General features: G+C 52.9%; 1 protein-coding gene across 1 annotated transcript in view; it reads left to right on the top strand.

Annotated features, from left to right (window-relative positions):
- Positions 1–24,620, top strand: part of LOC123666127 (GTP-binding protein 2) — a 38,057-nt gene that overhangs the window by 2,185 nt on the left and 11,252 nt on the right. Inside the window, exons 2-12 of the mRNA XM_045600334.1 lie at positions 6,752–6,874; positions 7,192–7,341; positions 8,361–8,775; positions 9,153–9,282; positions 10,074–10,286; positions 10,670–10,763; positions 11,005–11,120; positions 12,358–12,522; positions 13,022–13,183; positions 13,519–13,628; positions 14,473–14,551. Of these exons, the coding sequence (XP_045456290.1) occupies positions 6,752–6,874; positions 7,192–7,341; positions 8,361–8,775; positions 9,153–9,282; positions 10,074–10,286; positions 10,670–10,763; positions 11,005–11,120; positions 12,358–12,522; positions 13,022–13,183; positions 13,519–13,628; positions 14,473–14,551 (1,757 nt within the window). The remainder of the gene's footprint in view (positions 1–6,751; positions 6,875–7,191; positions 7,342–8,360; positions 8,776–9,152; positions 9,283–10,073; positions 10,287–10,669; positions 10,764–11,004; positions 11,121–12,357; positions 12,523–13,021; positions 13,184–13,518; positions 13,629–14,472; positions 14,552–24,620) is intronic.

The raw sequence follows: 24,620 nt of genomic DNA, 5'->3' as shown, positions 1-24,620 counted from the left end.
AAATGTCCTAGCTCATTAACGATGACTGACTGCGATTTTCCAGCCAAATACAAAGAAATGACACTGTTTCGTTTGACTTCCATCTGCAAAACTTTTTTTAACAACGACGAAAAATAATAGGCTTTTGTAAGTTTATTAACAATACAATAGACTAAGGAATGTGAAAAAATGGGCGGCATACTGTATATCTTGTTTTTTTGGAAGAGTCCTAATTGGTAAACAAACCGCTGTCAATCGTAATTCACGTTTTTTCCGCATTTATCACTCACTTTCACAACATATTAGCTTACGGACATTTGTAAAACTCCATTTACTATTTATTTCACTAAAAACAAATATCAATTTATCATTTTAAACACATAAAAACTACAAAATACGAATTCCGAGAGTACAGATAACTAATATTTTCGAATATGACATTTCAATATCTTTTTTTATAAGGCAAATAGGGATGTGGTCATAATATTTTTAGAAGTGAATGAGTATAAGTGAATGAACAGCATGAGCGATAAAATAGGCCATGTTCTTTATCTATATTGTAAAATTTCACGAATTATAACTTGTTAAATAATATTACAGTAAAGCGATTTGTTATTTATTTGTATTTTGTTATTAATTGTTTTTTCTTCTTCTTTTTTTATGTTGAGCGCACAAAAAAAATGCTAAAAAATATTGCAAATGTCAATCATTTATGGTAAAGTGTTCATTGTAAAGGTTTTATTTTATATTATGAATATTTCTGAATATCAATTTCATCCTGAACATTTTTAATGCTATCCCATATAATATTAAAGTATACCACATAGCAACGGCATAAACGTTTACTGTAGTTCACAGGAAAAAAATTTGAGACTTTACGATGAGACTTAGGATTACTCAATGAGAGCTTCGTGGAGTACAATGTTATTAGTCCTTTTTTTAGATGTTAGAGAGAGTGTGCCGCCGGCGCAAGGTTTTTTATTCATAGTAAATACAAATAATGTGACTATAATATTAATAGGGTCGACTTTTTTTAGACACAGGCGGCCCCCTTATTTTGTTGTAAATTTTATTTTTGGCATCTTTTTTACCGATCATATCACATAAACGAAATATATAGGGGACTGTCCACTTTGTATGGGGGTTTCGGCCCCGAGTGGACAGTCACTGAGAATAATAATTATATATTAAGTTAGTAGTACTAACAAGTATGAATTAGAAAAATGATATAGTTTTGTATCCAGGTGTTTCAATTTTTGTTTTTTTGTGGATAATTACAAGAAGGTTTCTGAAATAAAAAATCATTGTTTTGTTATTTTTGTTTTACTAATCGGATTCGTACGTTAACAGAATGTTATCTAAAAACTAGGCAGGTAGATTTATAAAATCTTGAAACCTTTTTCAGCCCAAAAACCAAATAATTTCATGATATGGCCACAACAACCTACTGTCCGTCGACCAACCATGCAGTTGCAATAATATTTTTTTATGGCTTCTCTGCCTGACCTTTATTGTTTACATATAAAATAAATACAAAATATATTTTCCTACTTATGAATATGCCTACTGTGTATTTTACGTCGCAGTAAGCAGTCGCTCGGTTGACGAAAAACCTTACAGCAGGTTGCTATATCACCATGAAAGCAACATCGAAGTCAAATGAATGTATGAAGCAAAAGTCTGTAGTTTAGGGTTGCCATAATAAATAATATTTTCAATAAACAAATAAATCGATTAAATCGATAATCGAATTTAATATAATTAATTGCTTGCTTTTTATTTAGTCAATAAAAATGTTTCTAAAATAGTTTATTTTTCACCAAAGTTAAATGTTTTTTTACTAAATACACTTTTATAGACTTTTTTTAGACTTTTTTCTTATTAATTCGATTTAACAATACTTTTAATCGATTTTAACAAATAATTGATTTAAAAATATTTTAAAATCGATTGTTTGTTAATAATAATTGTTTGTTTAAGACTGGCAACGTGTTGTAATCAAATCACCAACCGAAAATAAACTAGAAGTATATAATTAATGAATTAAAATACTTATTAAATAAACTTTTCATCAGTTTATATTGATAAAACTGCAATTCACGAATAAACATGATTTAATTTATGAAAATTTGGGATGACGCATTGCTGGATGTGAAGAATCTCGAACTGCTACCTAAGGAAACAACCAATCTGATCATAGCTCAAGGGCTGATTGCAGATAGAAAAAAAAAAAAATAAAAAAAAAATAAAAAAAAAATTATGAAAATTATTGGTATATTTGTTTTTTTGTATGAATTCTGTTCACCTTGGGCCAAAATGGACAGTCCCCTTTGTTGCCTTTTATGCTCGATGCTCGATTAATATTTTTTTTCGTAATTCTGTTCCTCTACTAATTCTTAGCAAAAATATTCAATATATTATTAGGTTTTGAAATAATTTTAGCAATATGCTAGCGTTCAATATTTGAACATAAAATGAATTTTATATTCGTCTATGTCTTACTAATATTGTTCATTCATTTGCTCTTTGTGTCACTTTACTATATATTCCGTTTTTTTTTGGAATAGTCCTATTTGGTAAACAAACCCCTGTCATTCGTAATTCATTGATTTTTATGATTAGATTTGCTGCAACTCGCTCGAAATTTCGTGACCTTACCAAGAGATGGCTCCTTGAGCAGTAAAAGTCAGAATCAAATTGGCAAAAAGTGAAGCTATCAATACTTTGATATAGGCGGCTATAGCATTTCATCAGACAGTTGATACGAAATGCTCACTGAGCTGGATTTGTAGTAGCTATGACTTTATTATAAGCGTATAGTGTGTCTCACATGGCTCGCTATTTTGCCTACTTATACCTTCGGCAACATACTTCATTTGGCTAAGATTTAGATTAGGTAAAACCGAATTAGAAAAACCGAATTATGGGGTTTTTGGGTGTGGAGGGTGGAGGGTGTAGGGGAATCTATACAAGGTAACACTGTCACACCTCAAAACCCCATGGTTATGGAGATATCCATGGTTAAAGTTTTGAGTCTGTCCTACCCCTAGAGTGTTTTTTTTGTGCCGCGGAGGCTCGGAGGGAGGGCAGCCCTCGCACGCAAGGGCGGAAGGGCTGCACTTCCCGCAGCGCCGGAGCCAAGCGTTCCTCTAACTTTCGAAATTCTTCTTCTAACCTCAAAACTTTAACCATGGATATCTCCATAACCATGGGGTTCCGAGGTGTGACAGTGGTACCAGGGGAAGCGTTCCCCACCCTCTCCCCCCCCCATCCCCCCACGGTCCCGAAATTCGGTTTTACCTAATCTAAAGCTTTACCCTTCATTTATTAATCCTGGTTTTTTTAAATTATTAAATACTATTTTCATATACTTTGTTAATGCTATCTATATATGTTACTATATCTAGTTTTTAAATGTAAATCTAACGTCCTGTGCTGGCAGCATTTGTAAAGATGCGGACTGAAAAGCAGCTATAAGCTGAGTCTACGACCTTTTCACCAGCATTTTTTTTTATAAAATCTCTTTAAATTAGACTAAGAAATCTTTTGTTTTTTTATGCTTGGTGAATAAACGTCTTTATTATTATTATTATTATTATTATTATTATTATTATTATTATTGTTATTATATGACACTTCAAAATCTTTTTTTCTAAGGCAGATAGGGACGTAGTCACTATATTTTTAGAGATGAATGAGTATAAATTAATCAACAAAATGAGTGATAAAATAGGTCGTGTTCTTTACCTATATTTTAAATTTTTACGAAATATTTGTTAATAAGTTATAAAACAATGTTACCGTAAAGCGATTTGTTATAAAGTTGTTATAATTACGTTTTTTTTTTTGTTGAGCGAAAAAAAAATTGTTACAAAATATTACAACTGTTAAGGGGCCTACTCAAAGCACTGCCTGCAGGGCCTGCTTGCAGTTACTGCCGCAGAGGATGTTGCTCCACAAAGCACTGCAAATCATTTACGCGGCATACGTTGTCGTGTTCGCTTGTGTTCTCTTTGTCCTTGCCTAAATTCGTCAATTTTTATAAATGGCTCCTACATTATTCAAACACCAAAAAATAGCATTGGGTTTGACTGTATTGAGTACTTGTAGCGTTCAAAAGAAAAAAAGGAAGCACTGGTGTAAAAAAGTTTTATAATTTTCATGTAAAAGCGACATAGCCTGCGACCGCATATCTTTGTTATGATAATGATCGTGGTTAGTTTTCCAAAGACATGGCAAATCCCTATACAATTAGATTACGTCCCTCCACACGTCTTTTTCTCGCTGGCTCATTTTTCTTGAAGAAAACAGAGCCAAACAAATAATATAATAAAACCAAACCAACTAACCACCAACTAACTGATTAATTGCTAAATGACAACCACTGACAAGACAAACCCCAGGTCAAATTAAGTAGACAAACGTCGCAATGTACCGACGTAAACAAAATGGTGGTCTAAATCGGCCCGACCGAGCTACACATGTCCCTGATTGCAGTTTACGGAGTGGGGAGATCGTGTGTCGGGCTAGCAGAACGACACTGCGGCCCTGCGACAGGGTGAACAATTAAAATATCGGCCCTGCATGCATACATACAATACGATCGGCAGTGGCACTGCAAGCAGGGCCCTGCAGGCAGTGCTTTGAGTAGGCCCCTTTAATCTTTTATATTAAATTGTTTATTGTCAAGGTTATATATTATAAATATTTCTGAATATCAATTACAATAATTAATTTTCGTAATTTTATACCTTTACTAATTATTAACAAAATTATTTAATATATTATTAGTTTTTGAAATAATTTCAGCAATATGGTATCATTAAATATTTCGATGTAAAATTAATTTTACTTTGTCTATGGCTTATTGATATTGTTCATTCGTTTGCTCTTTGTGTCACTTCACTAAGCTACACTATACTCTAATTGTCTGTGGTCATAAGTACGCCATATTTGTTTACCAATTAGGACAATTCCAAAAAAACAGACCTTAAACAGTTTAGTTGCAATGGCAACGTAAAGTTAGTAACACTTCGAGTGCCGAACCCTGTATATAAATCGTATATATACGTCATAATATAAAAACTATTTATTTATTATTATTTATTTATATAATTTTAATAATTAATTAATTTACAAAAAACAAATCATTAATAAATTTTTTAGTCATTAATGCTGGCAGAGCAAGCAATTATCTATAAAATGATATATAATTTATGTGGAGTAAATGTGAGGTTTTTTTCTAAAGAGGGAGGGCAAACATCTTAACCTTAGCGTAGGTATATGATATATTGATTAATATTAAAAAACGAAATATGATATCACATAATGAACGAAACGTGATATCACATAGATGTGATTAATAAATCTTATCTAATGATTCCCGTCTATATCATCGTCGTGTCATTGAACTTGACTCTTTCCAAGTATTTATAGATATACACTGCGCTGTTTCACGGAAGGCTGATCGTTTTTGTTACTGAGAAAAATGTTAATATTATTAGTCGACTTCGAAAAAGAGAAGCTTCATAATTCGACTATATTTTTATGTGATAACTTTTTACTGGTTATACCGATTTTGATGATTCTTTTCAAGTGAAAACTTCTTTTGGCGCACCGAACACTCCGAGGTTACTCAATTCGACCGTGTGTATATATATATATATATATATATATATATATATATATATATACTAGCTGACTCGGCAAACGTTGTCTTGCCGCTAAACGCAAAAAAAAAATAGGGGTTAAAAATAGGGGTTGGTAGTAGAAGGGTGAATATTTAGGGTTGTATGTATTTTTCAACGCCAAATCATAATAAAATAAAAAATAAATTATTTATCTAAAAATTAAAATTTTTTTTTTTTTTTTTTGGGTGGACTACCCTTACCCCCGTTGTTCGATTCTCAGATCTATCCAATTTGCACACAAAATTTTATGAGAATCGGTCAAGCTTCGGAGGAGTTTTTAATTTTTTTCGTCTACATACGTTGTATTACTTGTCGATATAATTGAAGTCGGTTATTTTTTCGTTAGCGAGCAAACAATTATGAAGTGAAAACTTCTTTTGGCGCGCCGCACACACATTTTTTCGTAAGTAGTAAGTTAGGCTGATCCGTCACGCTCTGAGGTGAAAGGCTCGATCGGCTGAACTGGGAACTACCGAGTGTACTCGAGCGAGTAAGATACAGTCAACTGCGCTTAGCTGTTGTGTAGCTGTGTTTAGTATATTCACAATGAAGTTTTCACTTCTGCCGTGCGGTCTTAAGCACACACTGTATTTAATTTTTAATCGAAAGCTGGCATTTGTCGTATGATGCCATTTAAATTTGATCGAGGTGTGACGAGTACTTTTCGAGCTATCTCCAATAATGCGTGCTTGCTTGTATGTATTTTACGTGGACTTAAGTTTTATTACTTCTCTCAAAGATAGGATTAGAAATGAGACTACCCGCGAGAGACCGAAAGTAACCGACATAGCCCACAGAATTAGCAAGTTGAAATGGTAGTGTGCTGGTCATCTGTGTCGCAGGACCGATGGTCGTTGGAGTAGACGAGTCCTGGAGTGGAGACCGCGTGTTGGCAAACGCAGTGTGGGATTGCCGGTGTAGGCTGGATGAGGATTGCGGAAAACCGGCGAACTTGGGGAGGCCTATGTCCAGCAGTGGACTGCCATAGGTTGAAGTGATGAAGTTTTATTATTTACCGATGTAAATACAATTATTAACTGACTATTAAACTTTTATTTAATACAATTTTTTTTTATTTACAGACAAGATGGATTCCTTCTTCAGTCTCTTCGATCCGTCGGACGGGAATCAAAGTAAACAGAATAATAAGAAAAGACATAAAAACGATCAGGACAACGCCAGGAAGAACCCTGACGCTCCCAAGGGTAAGTTATGGGCGTATTTATCATAGGGCTAGACTGGGGTCAAGAGTAAGCCCATAACTGTCTGTCTGTCTGTCTGTCTGTCTGTCTGTCTGTCCGTCCGTCCGTCCGTCCGTCCGTCCGTCCGTCCGTCCGTCCGTCCGTCCGTCCGTCCGTCCGTCCGTCCGTCCGTCCGTCCGTGAATTTTGTATTTTTTATGTTCTTTTTTACCTTTTTTTATTTATTTTTAACTCCTGTTAAAGTCTATTCGTAACTTATCTGCAGGATAAAAAATTTATTCACAACCGATGAAACAGTCTCTAATTGTGCCATGTTTACAGGTAGACGGAGAGGAAGGCGATCTCAAGGGAAGAACGAAACTCTACCGGAGGAATCGTCGTTCCTCTGCGAACCGGACCTCAGTACAGAGATCTTAGTTAAAGATTACAGTTATATAGAGAATTATATAGAAGTGAACAAGCGGGATGATGGTAAGAATCAGCTTAATCATACTTGTCTATGTATAACAAGCGTAAAGTTTTGATGGTAAGGGGTTGGTATGGTATGGTATGGTAACACGGGCTGGTTTCCGCAACTCGACGATTTTCGCGTGTGTGGGAATAATCTATTCACTCCTGCCACCCAAGCTCCTCCAGAAACTTCAGAAGTGTTTTTGGCTTTTTGAAGATCTCCGGAATCAAAGATTGGTGGTAATGATTCTCTTCGATCTGCGCTGATCATCTCATACACCTAAGTCGTAATCAGGGGCGGATCGTTGGTGGCACGGTGGGGATGCCGACAACCTACAGTCGAAAAATTTACCCATTATTTTCCCACATCACTTCAGCCTATCACAGTCCTCTGCTAGATATAGGCCTCCCCAAGTTCACGCCAGATATTATGTCGTGTAACTCATGTGCTTTGCCCATAGTCTCCACGATAGGCAGACGGGCTGGTGACCGCAGGGCTGGCTTATTTTCCTTTGCCTCGATTATTTTATAAAATTATGGCCTAACAAAAAAGGTCAGACAAAAAGTTTCATTCCTCTATCCTTAATTCATAGGGCGGCAAATGCAAATGGTCCCCACGTCTGCCTATAACCCTAAATTTGGTATGACTTCTTTGGGGTGGCGAATCCTAGCGCGACCCCATCTCGCCCCACGCAAGCAAACGACTGCTCACACGTGCTGGTTTTTTTAGTCAGTAGGAGTCTGACCCCTTTCGCCACGTAAAAAAAAATTAAAAAAAAATTACGACTTCTTTGAATGATTATTTCCATATCTAAGATGGGTGGTAAAAAGGAAATAATCACATTTAAAAGTCGTTTATCAGTCGTGATTGCTTATGAGCGACTCCTGACTAGTACTTCGCCGATTTTCCGATGGCTATGACCACAATCTTGTTTGAAGGCTAGTTCCGGCCCTGTTCATAATAGCCTTTCCCCCAATCTCTACTTTTTTCCTTACTTTTCCATAACATGACCTATATGGTTACTGCTAAAATATTTCAGATAACAAAGGTGACGACAAGAGACCGCGCAGACGTAACTCCGGACGCAAGAACAGAAGGAAAAAGAACAAAATATCACCAGCCAAAGACCAGCCCAACGCCGCCTGGCAGGACGCCCAAACAGAAGTACCGGAAACCCTGAACAATCAGTCTTCTATACCCAAGATCTGTGACGAGAATATAGGCAAGAACGTGAATGATCTGAAGTCGGACGACTTCAAGAAGACCAGGAGGAAATCCTTGAACGATGAGAACGAAGATACCAAGTTTGCGGACAGGGTGTACAATGTTATAGACAAGTTGGAGAAGGTCAGGATCAAGGATGACATGTACTTGGCTGGGGATTTTAGTTCTGAGGATCTGGAGAGCGACTTCTTCTACAGTTCCGATGATATGGGGGAGTACGGCGACGATACGTGAGTTGCTTTAGATTGGAATGTTTAATTGACTTCAAAATCAAAGACTTGTCTGCTGGTGCAGAGTGTTGTGGGTTCGATCCCCCCCCCCCCAGGAGTTTGGGTGTAATATATGAAAAAATTAGTAGACATAATATAAAAATCCGAACTAATCCTCGAATCTATTGAACAGATTTTAATGAAATTTTGCACTGATGTGTAACTTTGTCAAACAAAAATATAAGTTATATTTTATTTCCATCAATGACTGCGATATTTTTATTGCAATATTAAATAAAAGATGGCGCTACGAAGTTCGCCAGATCAGCTAATAAATAAATATAAACTTAAGTGGCTTTCTTATTTTTTATTTTGATAACAATTATCATCACCTCCAGGTCCGATGGTGATGACTCTGGTGATGAATGCTACGGGACTCTACCGCCGGAACCGAGATTCGGTAACGTGGAGTACAAGTTGCAACTCGTCTCGCCTTGCGAGCGACGCTTCCAACATTTGGTGACTCAGGTTCGTACATTATTCGTCAAAATATATTAGTCGAAATAATATTAAGTACTGGCTTTTTTTTACACAACAAGTTCGGCAAGCGTATGGCTCACCTGATGGTAAGCGATTACCGTAGCTTATAGACGTCTGCAACACTAGAAGCATCGCAAGCGCGTTCCAACGCTATCCCCAATCCCCCAGGAGCTCTAGTCACCACTCACACAGCAACACAATACTGCTTGAAAGCAGTATTATTTAGCTGTGATCTTCTGTAAGGTCGAGGTACTACCCCAGTCGGGCTGCTCTATATTTTGAGCAGGATATGTTCTGCTGTGCCCTACCTCAGTTCATCATCATCATCATTCCAGCCTGTTGCATTCCACTGCTGGACATAGGCCTCCACAAGTTCGCGCCAAAAATGGCGTGAACTCATGTGTGTTGCCCATAGTCATCACGCTGGGCAGGCGGGTTGGTGACCGCAGTATGGCTTTGTCGCACCGAAGATGGTGTTGCCCGTCTTCGGCCTGTGTTTTTCAAAGCCAGCAGTTAGATGGTTATCCCGGCACCGGTCGGCTTCTTAAGTTCCAAGGTGGTAGTGGAACCTCGTTATCCCTTAGTCGCCTCTTACGACACACACGGGAAGAGAGGGCGTGGCTATATTCTTTGGTGCCGTAGCCACACAGCACACCTCAATTAATGATTTGTTTAGTTGCAAAAAAAATATCACGTGATCAATGGACGATCCTCGACTACAAACTATATACATGTATTTCTAATACCAAATGGTAGTCAAAAATATCGATTTTCCGTAGTTAAAATGGCGACTACGTTCCGGAGGGGGAGCGGCGGTGTACGTGGTGGGGGTGAGGGACTGCGGGGCGCTGAGGGGGCTGCGGCCGGGCCCTCTGAAGGCTTCCCTAAGGGCATTAAGAGACATGGCGAGGGCTTTGGGGGCTGTAATCGTCAGTGCTAAGGCGAGGAGAGTGGCGCCGGGGAGGGCTGTGGCAGAAGTGTACATAAGAAAGGTGAGTGTTTGTCTGTTAATAAGCACGGAGTGGTTTTATAGTATTTTTGTTTAAATTTTTTAAGTAAATCGTTCTTTACGCACGCTTTATTACTTGGGGAGTAAGCTGGTGAATGCTGGACGGGAGCGTTACGAAAAGTGTGATCGGGTGAGGCGAACGGTAGTTGAGGGAGATATAAGTTAGTGGAGATAGAAAGAGAGATAATTACGTTTCGTATATGACTAGGAACTAAAGAAGTTATACTTCAGTCGTGTGGTCTTAAGCACACTCGTTTCTTATAATGCCCTTCGTTGCCCCCTCGTTTTCTTAAACCTCCAGAAAAAAAAAATGACATTACACGCCACTCTTCTATGTGAATTTATTATTCTTTTTTTTAAATTCAGTTAGCGGACACCCAGCAGAGCGTGGAGCTAAGGGTGGCTGTGATGGGAGCCAACGAAGCCGGAAAATCCACACTCATAGGCGTTTTAACTCAAGGTAATAACAAAAAGTGTGTCCTTAGTGTTTAATGTAATAATGTAACTGAGGTATGGCACAGCAGGAGATAGATATCCCGCTCAAAATATGAAGCAGCGCGACTGGGGAAGTACCTCGACCGTGGTGGATTAAGCTCTGATCCTTCTTCTACACGGGGAGAGGCCTATGCCCAGCAGTGGGATATTATAGGCTGTAACAAAAAAAAAAATTTAATTATCATAATAAAATTTTCCATTTATAGGTGAACTAGATAACGGTACGGGTAGCGCACGTCTGAACATGTTCAGACATTTACACGAAGTTAAAAGTGGACGCACGTCTTCCCTCAGTCACGAGATACTGGGGTTCGATGCTCAGGTAACATATTTATTAATTGTATTTGTTAGACATCACTATTTAGTACGGCTTTCCGAACGCATGGAAACGGACATCGCCCTACTTCCTTGCTTACGTCACTTCCATAGATATGTTTGCTTTGGTTGATTGCAATGCTTGTTACAATTCATTTTATATAAAACTTAATCAAAATCAAAAACAGCTTTATTCAAATAGGCTCCAAGAGCACTTTCGAATCGTCATTTTACAAATTAAAACTTTATAAATCAAGATTATATTTGTAAAAGTGAAGCTACCACCGATTCGGAATGTAGATCCTGCAGAGAAGAATCGGCAAGAAACTCCGCAGTTACTCTTTTGAAAAATAATATATAAACTGTGTACACTTAAATGTCTATTGTTTCTTATAACATATTTGTTCTCAAATAATATAATAATAATAAAAAATGTGTTTGTCAGCTTCGACGTACGACTAAAGTTCACTCCTTCAGATCGACTGTCTAAATAAATAATAAATAAATATCTACACACTACACACACGGTCGTCTGTTCCTAAAGTAAGCAACTTAATGCTTGTGTTATAGGTAACAGCCGCCTGGTATAGCTACATTTTTTTTTTCGATACACTTACTTATAAATAATACATATATAAATATATAAATAAATATTTATATTACACCCAGACTCGGTGATGATTGATCGGTGGGAATCGAACCCACGACCCTCGGAGCGGAAAGTAGTGTCACTTTAAACTGCGCCAACGGGCTAGTCTCAAATACAATAAGGCACAAAAAAGGCTTGCTAGTCTAAGAAAAAGATTAATACCATATCAAATGGTAAATAAACGAATCAAATAACGCCATCTATCGATCTATCTATGGCGTTACTAGAAAACGTCGTTACGTCTTTAGACTTTACGAGAAACGCAACGAGGTCATTCATTCGGTAGATTTTACTCATATTTTTTTCATAGCGGGGGCCTTGTATGAAAATCAATTCTTTAAGGAGTTAACTTCATGGACCAGTCCTCAATCTCGATCACAATGACCACGCGACAAGCGCCAGCTTTCGAATAAAAAAAGGAATCACCAAAATCGGTACAGCCAGTAAAAAGTTATGAACTGGCAAACGAAATAGTACTATCGAATTGGGAAGTCTGTATAGCTTGAGAAAGACCGTCTTCTCAAAATATGTTGTTTTTAATTGTGTTAAAATGTCAAAGTACCCTCAAAATTAACAAAACACACAACTCTTTCAGGGTAACGTGGTAAATTACGGATGTTCGGAGCTAATGACGGCGGAGAGGATTGGTGAACGAAGCGCCAAGCTGGTCTCGTTCCTAGACCTGGCGGGTCATAGCAAGTACCAGCGGACCACCCTCCACGGACTCACGGGCTATTCCCCGCATTACGCCATGGTCGTGGTGAGTTTTGCCATATGAAAAATTTCATAATTAAAATATTTGTGTATATATTTATATAATGTGTATAAAAACAAGTTTGTTGATTTGTAAAGAAATATTCGTAATATAAAAAATTACTAATAAAAAAAAGTCGTTTTCTATGTCTCTATATCCCTATGTCCCTATATATGCTTAAATCTTTATAACTACGCAACGGATTTTGATGCGGTTTTTTTTAATAGATAGAGTGATTGAAGAGGAAGTTTTATATGTATAATACATGCGTAATATAATAGAGGAACATTGATAGTTTTTGCAACCGTGCGAAGCCGGGGCGGGTCGCTAGTTAAAGATATGTAACTAATATTTACTAGCCTATGTGTACACACACACACACACACACACACACACACACACACACACGAGATATAAGTTTGATGGAGCTAAATAAATTTTACTCCAGTCGTGTGGTCTAAAGCACACTCGTTTTTTTTATACGAATACAAAATCTGTTTTACAGATCTCGGCGACAGCGGGTGTAACGAAAATAACAGAAGAGCACATCGGGCTGCTCCTAGCGCTGGACATGCCTTTCTTCGCCGTCATAAACAAGTGTGAGCTGGCGAATAATATCAACCACGTGGTAGAAAGGTTGGCACAACTGCTGGAGCCGGCGAAGAAGGTTGGTATTAAGAGTAACTGCGGAGTTTCTATTGTGATTCTTCTCTGCAGAATTTACTATACAATAATATTATCATTTCATTATCATCATTATACTATCACAGTCCACTGCTGGACATAGGTCTCCACAAGTTCGCGCCAAAAATGTCGTGAACTCGTGTGTTGCCCATAGTCACCACGCTGGGCTGGCTTTGTCGCACCGAAGACGCTGCTGCCCGTCTTCGGTCTGTGTAGAATAGTATTAATAAAATTAATATTCTAATTTGTTATTTGACGATTCAAAGGCGCTTTTGAAGTTTATTTGAATGAAGTTATTTTAATTATTGATTCCGACAGAAACCCGTGCTGATAACGGATGAGAATATGGCTAGGAATTGCGTCGCTCCACAGAAGTCTATTTTGGACACCATTGACGATGGTGATGAGGACAACAAAAAAGAAGAAGAGTAAGAGATTGATTGCTTAAGATAATAGATAAGAAGTATCGCAAGCGCGTTGCCGATCCTAACCTCAGTCCCCTTCCCCCCAGGAGCTTTTTTTTTATGTCACTAGGTCGGCAAACAAGCATACGGCTCACCTGATGGTAAGCGATTACCGTAGCTTATAGACGCCTACAACACCAGAAGCATTGCAAGCGCGCTGCCGACCCAATCCCCAATCCCTATTTTGGGGGATTGGGGGCTGGTCACCTTACTCACCAACAGGAACACAATACTGCTTGAAAACCGTATTATTTTGCTGTGATCTTCTGTAAGGTCGAGGTACTACCCCAGTCGGGCTGCTCCATATTTTGAGCAGGAAATTTCTGCTGTGTCCTACCTCAGTTAAGCTCCGGTCACCTTACTCATACAGGAACAAAATACTGATCGACAGCAGTGTTATTTAGCTGTGACGTTCTGTTCCGTTGGAGCGGACTTGTCCTGGAGCGGAGACCATGTCTTGGCAAATGCAGGGTGGGACGTCCTCCGGCCCGCTGGACCGACGGTCTACGTAAGATTGCTGGTGGAGGCTGGATTAAGTTTGTGGAAATTCAGAATCATTGTAGTTACCACGCTGGGCAGGCGGGTCGGTGACCGTGAATACTAGGATGTCTGATGCGAATTCGGGGAGGCCTATGTCCAGCAGTGGACTGTGATAGGCTGGGGTGGCGGTCTGTACGGTCCCGGCACTGGGTCGTAAGCCACAGTGAGGAGGTTCTCCGCGCCAGTAACTCCCCTGTACGTCCCGGCACGGGGCAGGGGGCTGGTGAGGTCGCTCTGCCCCGTGCCCCACTAACTGCCCCGGCCGCAGGGTGGCGCTGTTCCCGGTGAGCTGCGTGCGCGGCGCCGGCCTCAACGCGCTGCACGCCTGCCTGCTGGCGCTGCGCCCCGCGCCGCCCGCCGCCGGGGACGTGAGTCGCCGTCACTGAGCCCGCACTCGACACACACCGCTACACACTGCGCCACACTGCTACACGCTGCCTGCTGGCGCTGCGCCCCGCGCCGCCCGCCGCCGGGGACGTGAGTCGCCGTCACTGAGCCCGCACTCGACACACACCGCTACACACTGCGCCACACTGCTACACGCTGCCTGCTGGCGCTGCGCCCCGCGCCGCCCGCCGCCGGGGACGTGAGTCGCCGTCACTGAGCCCGCACTCGACACACACCGCTACACACTGCGCCACACTGCTACACGCTGCCTGCTGGCGCTGCGCCCCGCGCCGCCCGCCGCCGGGGACGTGAGTCGCCGTCACTGAGCCCGCACTCGACACACACCGCTACACACTGCGCCACACTGCTACACGCTGCCTGCTGGCGCTGCGCCCCGCGCCGCCCGCCGCCGGGGACGTGAGTCGCCGTCACTGAGCCCGCACTCGACACACACCGCTACACACTGCGCCACACTGCTACACGCTGCCTGCTGGCGCTGCGCCCCGCGCCGCCCGCCGCCGGGGACGTGAGTCGCCGTCACTGAGCCCGCACTCGACACACACCGCTACACACTGCGCCACACTGCTACACGCTGCCTGCTGGCGCTGCGCCCCGCGCCGCCCGCCGCCGGGGACGTGAGTCGCCGTCACTGAGCCCGCACTCGACACACACCGCTACACACTGCGCCACACTGCTACACGCTGCCTGCTGGCGCTGCGCCCCGCGCCGCCCGCCGCCGGGGACGTGAGTCGCCGTCACTGAGCCCGCACTCGACACACACCGCTACACACTGCGCCACACTGCTACACGCTGCCTGCTGGCGCTGCGCCCCGCGCCGCCCGCCGCCGGGGACGTGAGTCGCCGTCACTGAGCCCGCACTCGACACACACCGCTACACACTGCGCCACACTGCTACACGCTGCCTGCTGGCGCTGCGCCCCGCGCCGCCCGCCGCCGGGGACGTGAGTCGCCGTCACTGAGCCCGCACTCGACACACACCGCTACACACTGCGCCACACTGCTACACGCTGCCTGCTGGCGCTGCGCCCCGCGCCGCCCGCCGCCGGGGACGTGAGTCGCCGTCACTGAGCCCGCACTCGACACACACCGCTACACACTGCGCCACACTGCTACACGCTGCCTGCTGGCGCTGCGCCCCGCGCCGCCCGCCGCCGGGGACGTGAGTCGCCGTCACTGAGCCCGCACTCGACACACACCGCTACACACTGCGCCACACTGCTACACGCTGCCTGCTGGCGCTGCGCCCCGCGCCGCCCGCCGCCGGGGACGTGAGTCGCCGTCACTGAGCCCGCACTCGACACACACCGCTACACACTGCGCCACACTGCTACACGCTGCCTGCTGGCGCTGCGCCCCGCGCCGCCCGCCGCCGGGGACGTGAGTCGCCGTCACTGAGCCCGCACTCGACACACACCGCTACACACTGCGCCACACTGCTACACGCTGCCTGCTGGCGCTGCGCCCCGCGCCGCCCGCCGCCGGGGACGTGAGTCGCCGTCACTGAGCCCGCACTCGACACACACCGCTACACACTGCGCCACACTGCTACACGCTGCCTGCTGGCGCTGCGCCCCGCGCCGCCCGCCGCCGGGGACGTGAGTCGCCGTCACTGAGCCCGCACTCGACACACACCGCTACACACTGCGCCACACTGCTACACGCTGCCTGCTGGCGCTGCGCCCCGCGCCGCCCGCCGCCGGGGACGTGAGTCGCCGTCACTGAGCCCGCACTCGACACACACCGCTACACACTGCGCCACACTGCTACACGCTGCCTGCTGGCGCTGCGCCCCGCGCCGCCCGCCGCCGGGGACGTGAGTCGCCGTCACTGAGCCCGCACTCGACACACACCGCTACACACTGCGCCACACTGCTACACGCTGCCTGCTGGCGCTGCGCCCCGCGCCGCCCGCCGCCGGGGACGTGAGTCGCCGTCACTGAGCCCGCACTCGACACACACCGCTACACACTGCGCCACACTGCTACACGCTGCCTGCTGGCGCTGCGCCCCGCGCCGCCCGCCGCCGGGGACGTGAGTCGCCGTCACTGAGCCCGCACTCGACACACACCGCTACACACTGCGCCACACTGCTACACGCTGCCTGCTGGCGCTGCGCCCCGCGCCGCCCGCCGCCGGGGACGTGAGTCGCCGTCACTGAGCCCGCACTCGACACACACCGCTACACACTGCGCCACACTGCTACACGCTGCCTGCTGGCGCTGCGCCCCGCGCCGCCCGCCGCCGGGGACGTGAGTCGCCGTCACTGAGCCCGCACTCGACACACACCGCTACACACTGCGCCACACTGCTACACGCTGCCTGCTGGCGCTGCGCCCCGCGCCGCCCGCCGCCGGGGACGTGAGTCGCCGTCACTGAGCCCGCACTCGACACACACCGCTACACACTGCGCCACACTGCTACACGCTGCCTGCTGGCGCTGCGCCCCGCGCCGCCCGCCGCCGGGGACGTGAGTCGCCGTCACTGAGCCCGCACTCGACACACACCGCTACACACTGCGCCACACTGCTACACGCTGCCTGCTGGCGCTGCGCCCCGCGCCGCCCGCCGCCGGGGACGTGAGTCGCCGTCACTGAGCCCGCACTCGACACACACCGCTACACACTGCGCCACACTGCTACACGCTGCCTGCTGGCGCTGCGCCCCGCGCCGCCCGCCGCCGGGGACGTGAGTCGCCGTCACTGAGCCCGCACTCGACACACACCGCTACACACTGCGCCACACTGCTACACGCTGCCTGCTGGCGCTGCGCCCCGCGCCGCCCGCCGCCGGGGACGTGAGTCGCCGTCACTGAGCCCGCACTCGACACACACCGCTACACACTGCGCCACACTGCTACACGCTGCCTGCTGGCGCTGCGCCCCGCGCCGCCCGCCGCCGGGGACGTGAGTCGCCGTCACTGAGCCCGCACTCGACACACACCGCTACACACTGCGCCACACTGCTACACGCTGCCTGCTGGCGCTGCGCCCCGCGCCGCCCGCCGCCGGGGACGTGAGTCGCCGTCACTGAGCCCGCACTCGACACACACCGCTACACACTGCGCCACACTGCTACACGCTGCCTGCTGGCGCTGCGCCCCGCGCCGCCCGCCGCCGGGGACGTGAGTCGCCGTCACTGAGCCCGCACTCGACACACACCGCTACACACTGCGCCACACTGCTACACGCTGCCTGCTGGCGCTGCGCCCCGCGCCGCCCGCCGCCGGGGACGTGAGTCGCCGTCACTGAGCCCGCACTCGACACACACCGCTACACACTGCGCCACACTGCTACACGCTGCCTGCTGGCGCTGCGCCCCGCGCCGCCCGCCGCCGGGGACGTGAGTCGCCGTCACTGAGCCCGCACTCGACACACACCGCTACACACTGCGCCACACTGCTACACGCTGCCTGCTGGCGCTGCGCCCCGCGCCGCCCGCCGCCGGGGACGTGAGTCGCCGTCACTGAGCCCGCACTCGACACACACCGCTACACACTGCGCCACACTGCTACACGCTGCCTGCTGGCGCTGCGCCCCGCGCCGCCCGCCGCCGGGGACGTGAGTCGCCGTCACTGAGCCCGCACTCGACACACACCGCTACACACTGCGCCACACTGCTACACGCTGCCTGCTGGCGCTGCGCCCCGCGCCGCCCGCCGCCGGGGACGTGAGTCGCCGTCACTGAGCCCGCACTCGACACACACCGCTACACACTGCGCCACACTGCTACACGCTGCCTGCTGGCGCTGCGCCCCGCGCCGCCCGCCGCCGGGGACGTGAGTCGCCGTCACTGAGCCCGCACTCGACACACACCGCTACACACTGCGCCACACTGCTACACGCTGCCTGCTGGCGCTGCGCCCCGCGCCGCCCGCCGCCGGGGACGTGAGTCGCCGTCACTGAGCCCGCACTCGACACACACCGCTACACACTGCGCCACACTGCTACACGCTGCCTGCTGGCGCTGCGCCCCGCGCCGCCCGCCGCCGGGGACGTGAGTCGCCGTCACTGAGCCCGCACTCGACACACACCGCTACACACTGCGCCACACTGCTACACGCTGCCTGCTGGCGCTGCGCCCCGCGCCGCCCGCCGCCGGGGACGTGAGTCGCCGTCACTGAGCCCGCACTCGACACACACCGCTACACACTGCGCCACACTGCTACACGCTGCCTGCTGGCGCTGCGCCCCGCGCCGCCCGCCGCCGGGGACGTGAGTCGCCGTCACTGAGCCCGCACTCGACACACACCGCTACACACTGCGCCACACTGCTACACGCTGCCTGCTGGCGCTGCGCCCCGCGCCGCCCGCCGCCGGGGACGTGAGTCGCCGTCACTGAGCCCGCACTCGACACACACCGCTACACACTGCGCCACACTGCTACACGCTGCCTGCTGGCGCTGCGCCCCGCGCCGCCCGCCGCCGGGGACGTGAGTCGCCGTCACTGAGCCCGCACTCGACACACACCGCTACACACTGCGCCACACTGCTACACGCTGCCTGCTGGCGCTGCGCCCCGCGCCGCCCGCCGCCGGGGACGTGAGTCGCCGTCACTGAGCCCGCACTCGACACACACCGCTACACACTGCGCCACACTGCTACACGCTGCCTGCTGGCGCTGCGCCCCGCGCCGCCCGCCGCCGGGGACGTGAGTCGCCGTCACTGAGCCCGCACTCGACACACACCGCTACACACTGCGCCACACTGCTACACGCTGCCTGCTGGCGCTGCGCCCCGCGCCGCCCGCCGCCGGGGACGTGAGTCGCCGTCACTGAGCCCGCACTCGACACACACCGCTACACACTGCGCCACACTGCTACACGCTGCCTGCTGGCGCTGCGCCCCGCGCCGCCCGCCGCCGGGGACGTGAGTCGCCGTCACTGAGCCCGCACTCGACACACACCGCTACACACTGCGCCACACTGCTACACGCTGCCTGCTGGCGCTGCGCCCCGCGCCGCCCGCCGCCGGGGACGTGAGTCGCCGTCACTGAGCCCGCACTCGACACACACCGCTACACACTGCGCCACACTGCTACACGCTGCCTGCTGGCGCTGCGCCCCGCGCCGCCCGCCGCCGGGGACGTGAGTCGCCGTCACTGAGCCCGCACTCGACACACACCGCTACACACTGCGCCACACTGCTACACGCTGCCTGCTGGCGCTGCGCCCCGCGCCGCCCGCCGCCGGGGACGTGAGTCGCCGTCACTGAGCCCGCACTCGACACACACCGCTACACACTGCGCCACACTGCTACACGCTGCCTGCTGGCGCTGCGCCCCGCGCCGCCCGCCGCCGGGGACGTGAGTCGCCGTCACTGAGCCCGCACTCGACACACACCGCTACACACTGCGCCACACTGCTACACGCTGCCTGCTGGCGCTGCGCCCCGCGCCGCCCGCCGCCGGGGACGTGAGTCGCCGTCACTGAGCCCGCACTCGACACACACCGCTACACACTGCGCCACACTGCTACACGCTGCCTGCTGGCGCTGCGCCCCGCGCCGCCCGCCGCCGGGGACGTGAGTCGCCGTCACTGAGCCCGCACTCGACACACACCGCTACACACTGCGCCACACTGCTACACGCTGCCTGCTGGCGCTGCGCCCCGCGCCGCCCGCCGCCGGGGACGTGAGTCGCCGTCACTGAGCCCGCACTCGACACACACCGCTACACACTGCGCCACACTGCTACACGCTGCCTGCTGGCGCTGCGCCCCGCGCCGCCCGCCGCCGGGGACGTGAGTCGCCGTCACTGAGCCCGCACTCGACACACACCGCTACACACTGCGCCACACTGCTACACGCTGCCTGCTGGCGCTGCGCCCCGCGCCGCCCGCCGCCGGGGACGTGAGTCGCCGTCACTGAGCCCGCACTCGACACACACCGCTACACACTGCGCCACACTGCTACACGCTGCCTGCTGGCGCTGCGCCCCGCGCCGCCCGCCGCCGGGGACGTGAGTCGCCGTCACTGAGCCCGCACTCGACACACACCGCTACACACTGCGCCACACTGCTACACGCTGCCTGCTGGCGCTGCGCCCCGCGCCGCCCGCCGCCGGGGACGTGAGTCGCCGTCACTGAGCCCGCACTCGACACACACCGCTACACACTGCGCCACACTGCTACACGCTGCCTGCTGGCGCTGCGCCCCGCGCCGCCCGCCGCCGGGGACGTGAGTCGCCGTCACTGAGCCCGCACTCGACACACACCGCTACACACTGCGCCACACTGCTACACGCTGCCTGCTGGCGCTGCGCCCCGCGCCGCCCGCCGCCGGGGACGTGAGTCGCCGTCACTGAGCCCGCACTCGACACACACCGCTACACACTGCGCCACACTGCTACACGCTGCCTGCTGGCGCTGCGCCCCGCGCCGCCCGCCGCCGGGGACGTGAGTCGCCGTCACTGAGCCCGCACTCGACACACACCGCTACACACTGCGCCACACTGCTACACGCTGCCTGCTGGCGCTGCGCCCCGCGCCGCCCGCCGCCGGGGACGTGAGTCGCCGTCACTGAGCCCGCACTCGACACACACCGCTACACACTGCGCCACACTGCTACACGCTGCCTGCTGGCGCTGCGCCCCGCGCCGCCCGCCGCCGGGGACGTGAGTCGCCGTCACTGAGCCCGCACTCGACACACACCGCTACACACTGCGCCACACTGCTACACGCTGCCTGCTGGCGCTGCGCCCCGCGCCGCCCGCCGCCGGGGACGTGAGTCGCCGTCACTGAGCCCGCACTCGACACACACCGCTACACACTGCGCCACACTGCTACACGCTGCCTGCTGGCGCTGCGCCCCGCGCCGCCCGCCGCCGGGGACGTGAGTCGCCGTCACTGAGCCCGCACTCGACACACACCGCTACACACTGCGCCACACTGCTACACGCTGCCTGCTGGCGCTGCGCCCCGCGCCGCCCGCCGCCGGGGACGTGAGTCGCCGTCACTGAGCCCGCACTCGACACACACCGCTACACACTGCGCCACACTGCTACACGCTGCCTGCTGGCGCTGCGCCCCGCGCCGCCCGCCGCCGGGGACGTGAGTCGCCGTCACTGAGCCCGCACTCGACACACACCGCTACACACTGCGCCACACTGCTACACGCTGCCTGCTGGCGCTGCGCCCCGCGCCGCCCGCCGCCGGGGACGTGAGTCGCCGTCACTGAGCCCGCACTCGACACACACCGCTACACACTGCGCCACACTGCTACACGCTGCCTGCTGGCGCTGCGCCCCGCGCCGCCCGCCGCCGGGGACGTGAGTCGCCGTCACTGAGCCCGCACTCGACACACACCGCTACACACTGCGCCACACTGCTACACGCTGCCTGCTGGCGCTGCGCCCCGCGCCGCCCGCCGCCGGGGACGTGAGTCGCCGTCACTGAGCCCGCACTCGACACACACCGCTACACACTGCGCCACACTGCTACACGCTGCCTGCTGGCGCTGCGCCCCGCGCCGCCCGCCGCCGGGGACGTGAGTCGCCGTCACTGAGCCCGCACTCGACACACACCGCTACACACTGCGCCACACTGCTACACGCTGCCTGCTGGCGCTGCGCCCCGCGCCGCCCGCCGCCGGGGACGTGAGTCGCCGTCACTGAGCCCGCACTCGACACACACCGCTACACACTGCGCCACACTGCTACACGCTGCCTGCTGGCGCTGCGCCCCGCGCCGCCCGCCGCCGGGGACGTGAGTCGCCGTCACTGAGCCCGCACTCGACACACACCGCTACACACTGCGCCACACTGCTACACGCTGCCTGCTGGCGCTGCGCCCCGCGCCGCCCGCCGCCGGGGACGTGAGTCGCCGTCACTGAGCCCGCACTCGACACACACCGCTACACACTGCGCCACACTGCTACACGCTGCCTGCTGGCGCTGCGCCCCGCGCCGCCCGCCGCCGGGGACGTGAGTCGCCGTCACTGAGCCCGCACTCGACACACACCGCTACACACTGCGCCACACTGCTACACGCTGCCTGCTGGCGCTGCGCCCCGCGCCGCCCGCCGCCGGGGACGTGAGTCGCCGTCACTGAGCCCGCACTCGACACACACCGCTACACACTGCGCCACACTGCTACACGCTGCCTGCTGGCGCTGCGCCCCGCGCCGCCCGCCGCCGGGGACGTGAGTCGCCGTCACTGAGCCCGCACTCGACACACACCGCTACACACTGCGCCACACTGCTACACGCTGCCTGCTGGCGCTGCGCCCCGCGCCGCCCGCCGCCGGGGACGTGAGTCGCCGTCACTGAGCCCGCACTCGACACACACCGCTACACACTGCGCCACACTGCTACACGCTGCCTGCTGGCGCTGCGCCCCGCGCCGCCCGCCGCCGGGGACGTGAGTCGCCGTCACTGAGCCCGCACTCGACACACACCGCTACACACTGCGCCACACTGCTACACGCTGCCTGCTGGCGCTGCGCCCCGCGCCGCCCGCCGCCGGGGACGTGAGTCGCCGTCACTGAGCCCGCACTCGACACACACCGCTACACACTGCGCCACACTGCTACACGCTGCCTGCTGGCGCTGCGCCCCGCGCCGCCCGCCGCCGGGGACGTGAGTCGCCGTCACTGAGCCCGCACTCGACACACACCGCTACACACTGCGCCACACTGCTACACGCTGCCTGCTGGCGCTGCGCCCCGCGCCGCCCGCCGCCGGGGACGTGAGTCGCCGTCACTGAGCCCGCACTCGACACACACCGCTACACACTGCGCCACACTGCTACACGCTGCCTGCTGGCGCTGCGCCCCGCGCCGCCCGCCGCCGGGGACGTGAGTCGCCGTCACTGAGCCCGCACTCGACACACACCGCTACACACTGCGCCACACTGCTACACGCTGCCTGCTGGCGCTGCGCCCCGCGCCGCCCGCCGCCGGGGACGTGAGTCGCCGTCACTGAGCCCGCACTCGACACACACCGCTACACACTGCGCCACACTGCTACACGCTGCCTGCTGGCGCTGCGCCCCGCGCCGCCCGCCGCCGGGGACGTGAGTCGCCGTCACTGAGCCCGCACTCGACACACACCGCTACACACTGCGCCACACTGCTACACGCTGCCTGCTGGCGCTGCGCCCCGCGCCGCCCGCCGCCGGGGACGTGAGTCGCCGTCACTGAGCCCGCACTCGACACACACCGCTACACACTGCGCCACACTGCTACACGCTGCCTGCTGGCGCTGCGCCCCGCGCCGCCCGCCGCCGGGGACGTGAGTCGCCGTCACTGAGCCCGCACTCGACACACACCGCTACACACTGCGCCACACTGCTACACGCTGCCTGCTGGCGCTGCGCCCCGCGCCGCCCGCCGCCGGGGACGTGAGTCGCCGTCACTGAGCCCGCACTCGACACACACCGCTACACACTGCGCCACACTGCTACACGCTGCCTGCTGGCGCTGCGCCCCGCGCCGCCCGCCGCCGGGGACGTGAGTCGCCGTCACTGAGCCCGCACTCGACACACACCGCTACACACTGCGCCACACTGCTACACGCTGCCTGCTGGCGCTGCGCCCCGCGCCGCCCGCCGCCGGGGACGTGAGTCGCCGTCACTGAGCCCGCACTCGACACACACCGCTACACACTGCGCCACACTGCTACACGCTGCCTGCTGGCGCTGCGCCCCGCGCCGCCCGCCGCCGGGGACGTGAGTCGCCGTCACTGAGCCCGCACTCGACACACACCGCTACACACTGCGCCACACTGCTACACGCTGCCTGCTGGCGCTGCGCCCCGCGCCGCCCGCCGCCGGGGACGTGAGTCGCCGTCACTGAGCCCGCACTCGACACACACCGCTACACACTGCGCCACACTGCTACACGCTGCCTGCTGGCGCTGCGCCCCGCGCCGCCCGCCGCCGGGGACGTGAGTCGCCGTCACTGAGCCCGCACTCGACACACACCGCTACACACTGCGCCACACTGCTACACGCTGCCTGCTGGCGCTGCGCCCCGCGCCGCCCGCCGCCGGGGACGTGAGTCGCCGTCACTGAGC

Source organism: Melitaea cinxia, chromosome 25, assembly GCF_905220565.1.
Source record: "Melitaea cinxia chromosome 25, ilMelCinx1.1, whole genome shotgun sequence".
In the NCBI taxonomy this organism is placed as follows: domain Eukaryota; kingdom Metazoa; phylum Arthropoda; class Insecta; order Lepidoptera; family Nymphalidae; genus Melitaea; species Melitaea cinxia.
This window is presented reverse-complemented; position numbering and strand designations above follow the sequence as displayed.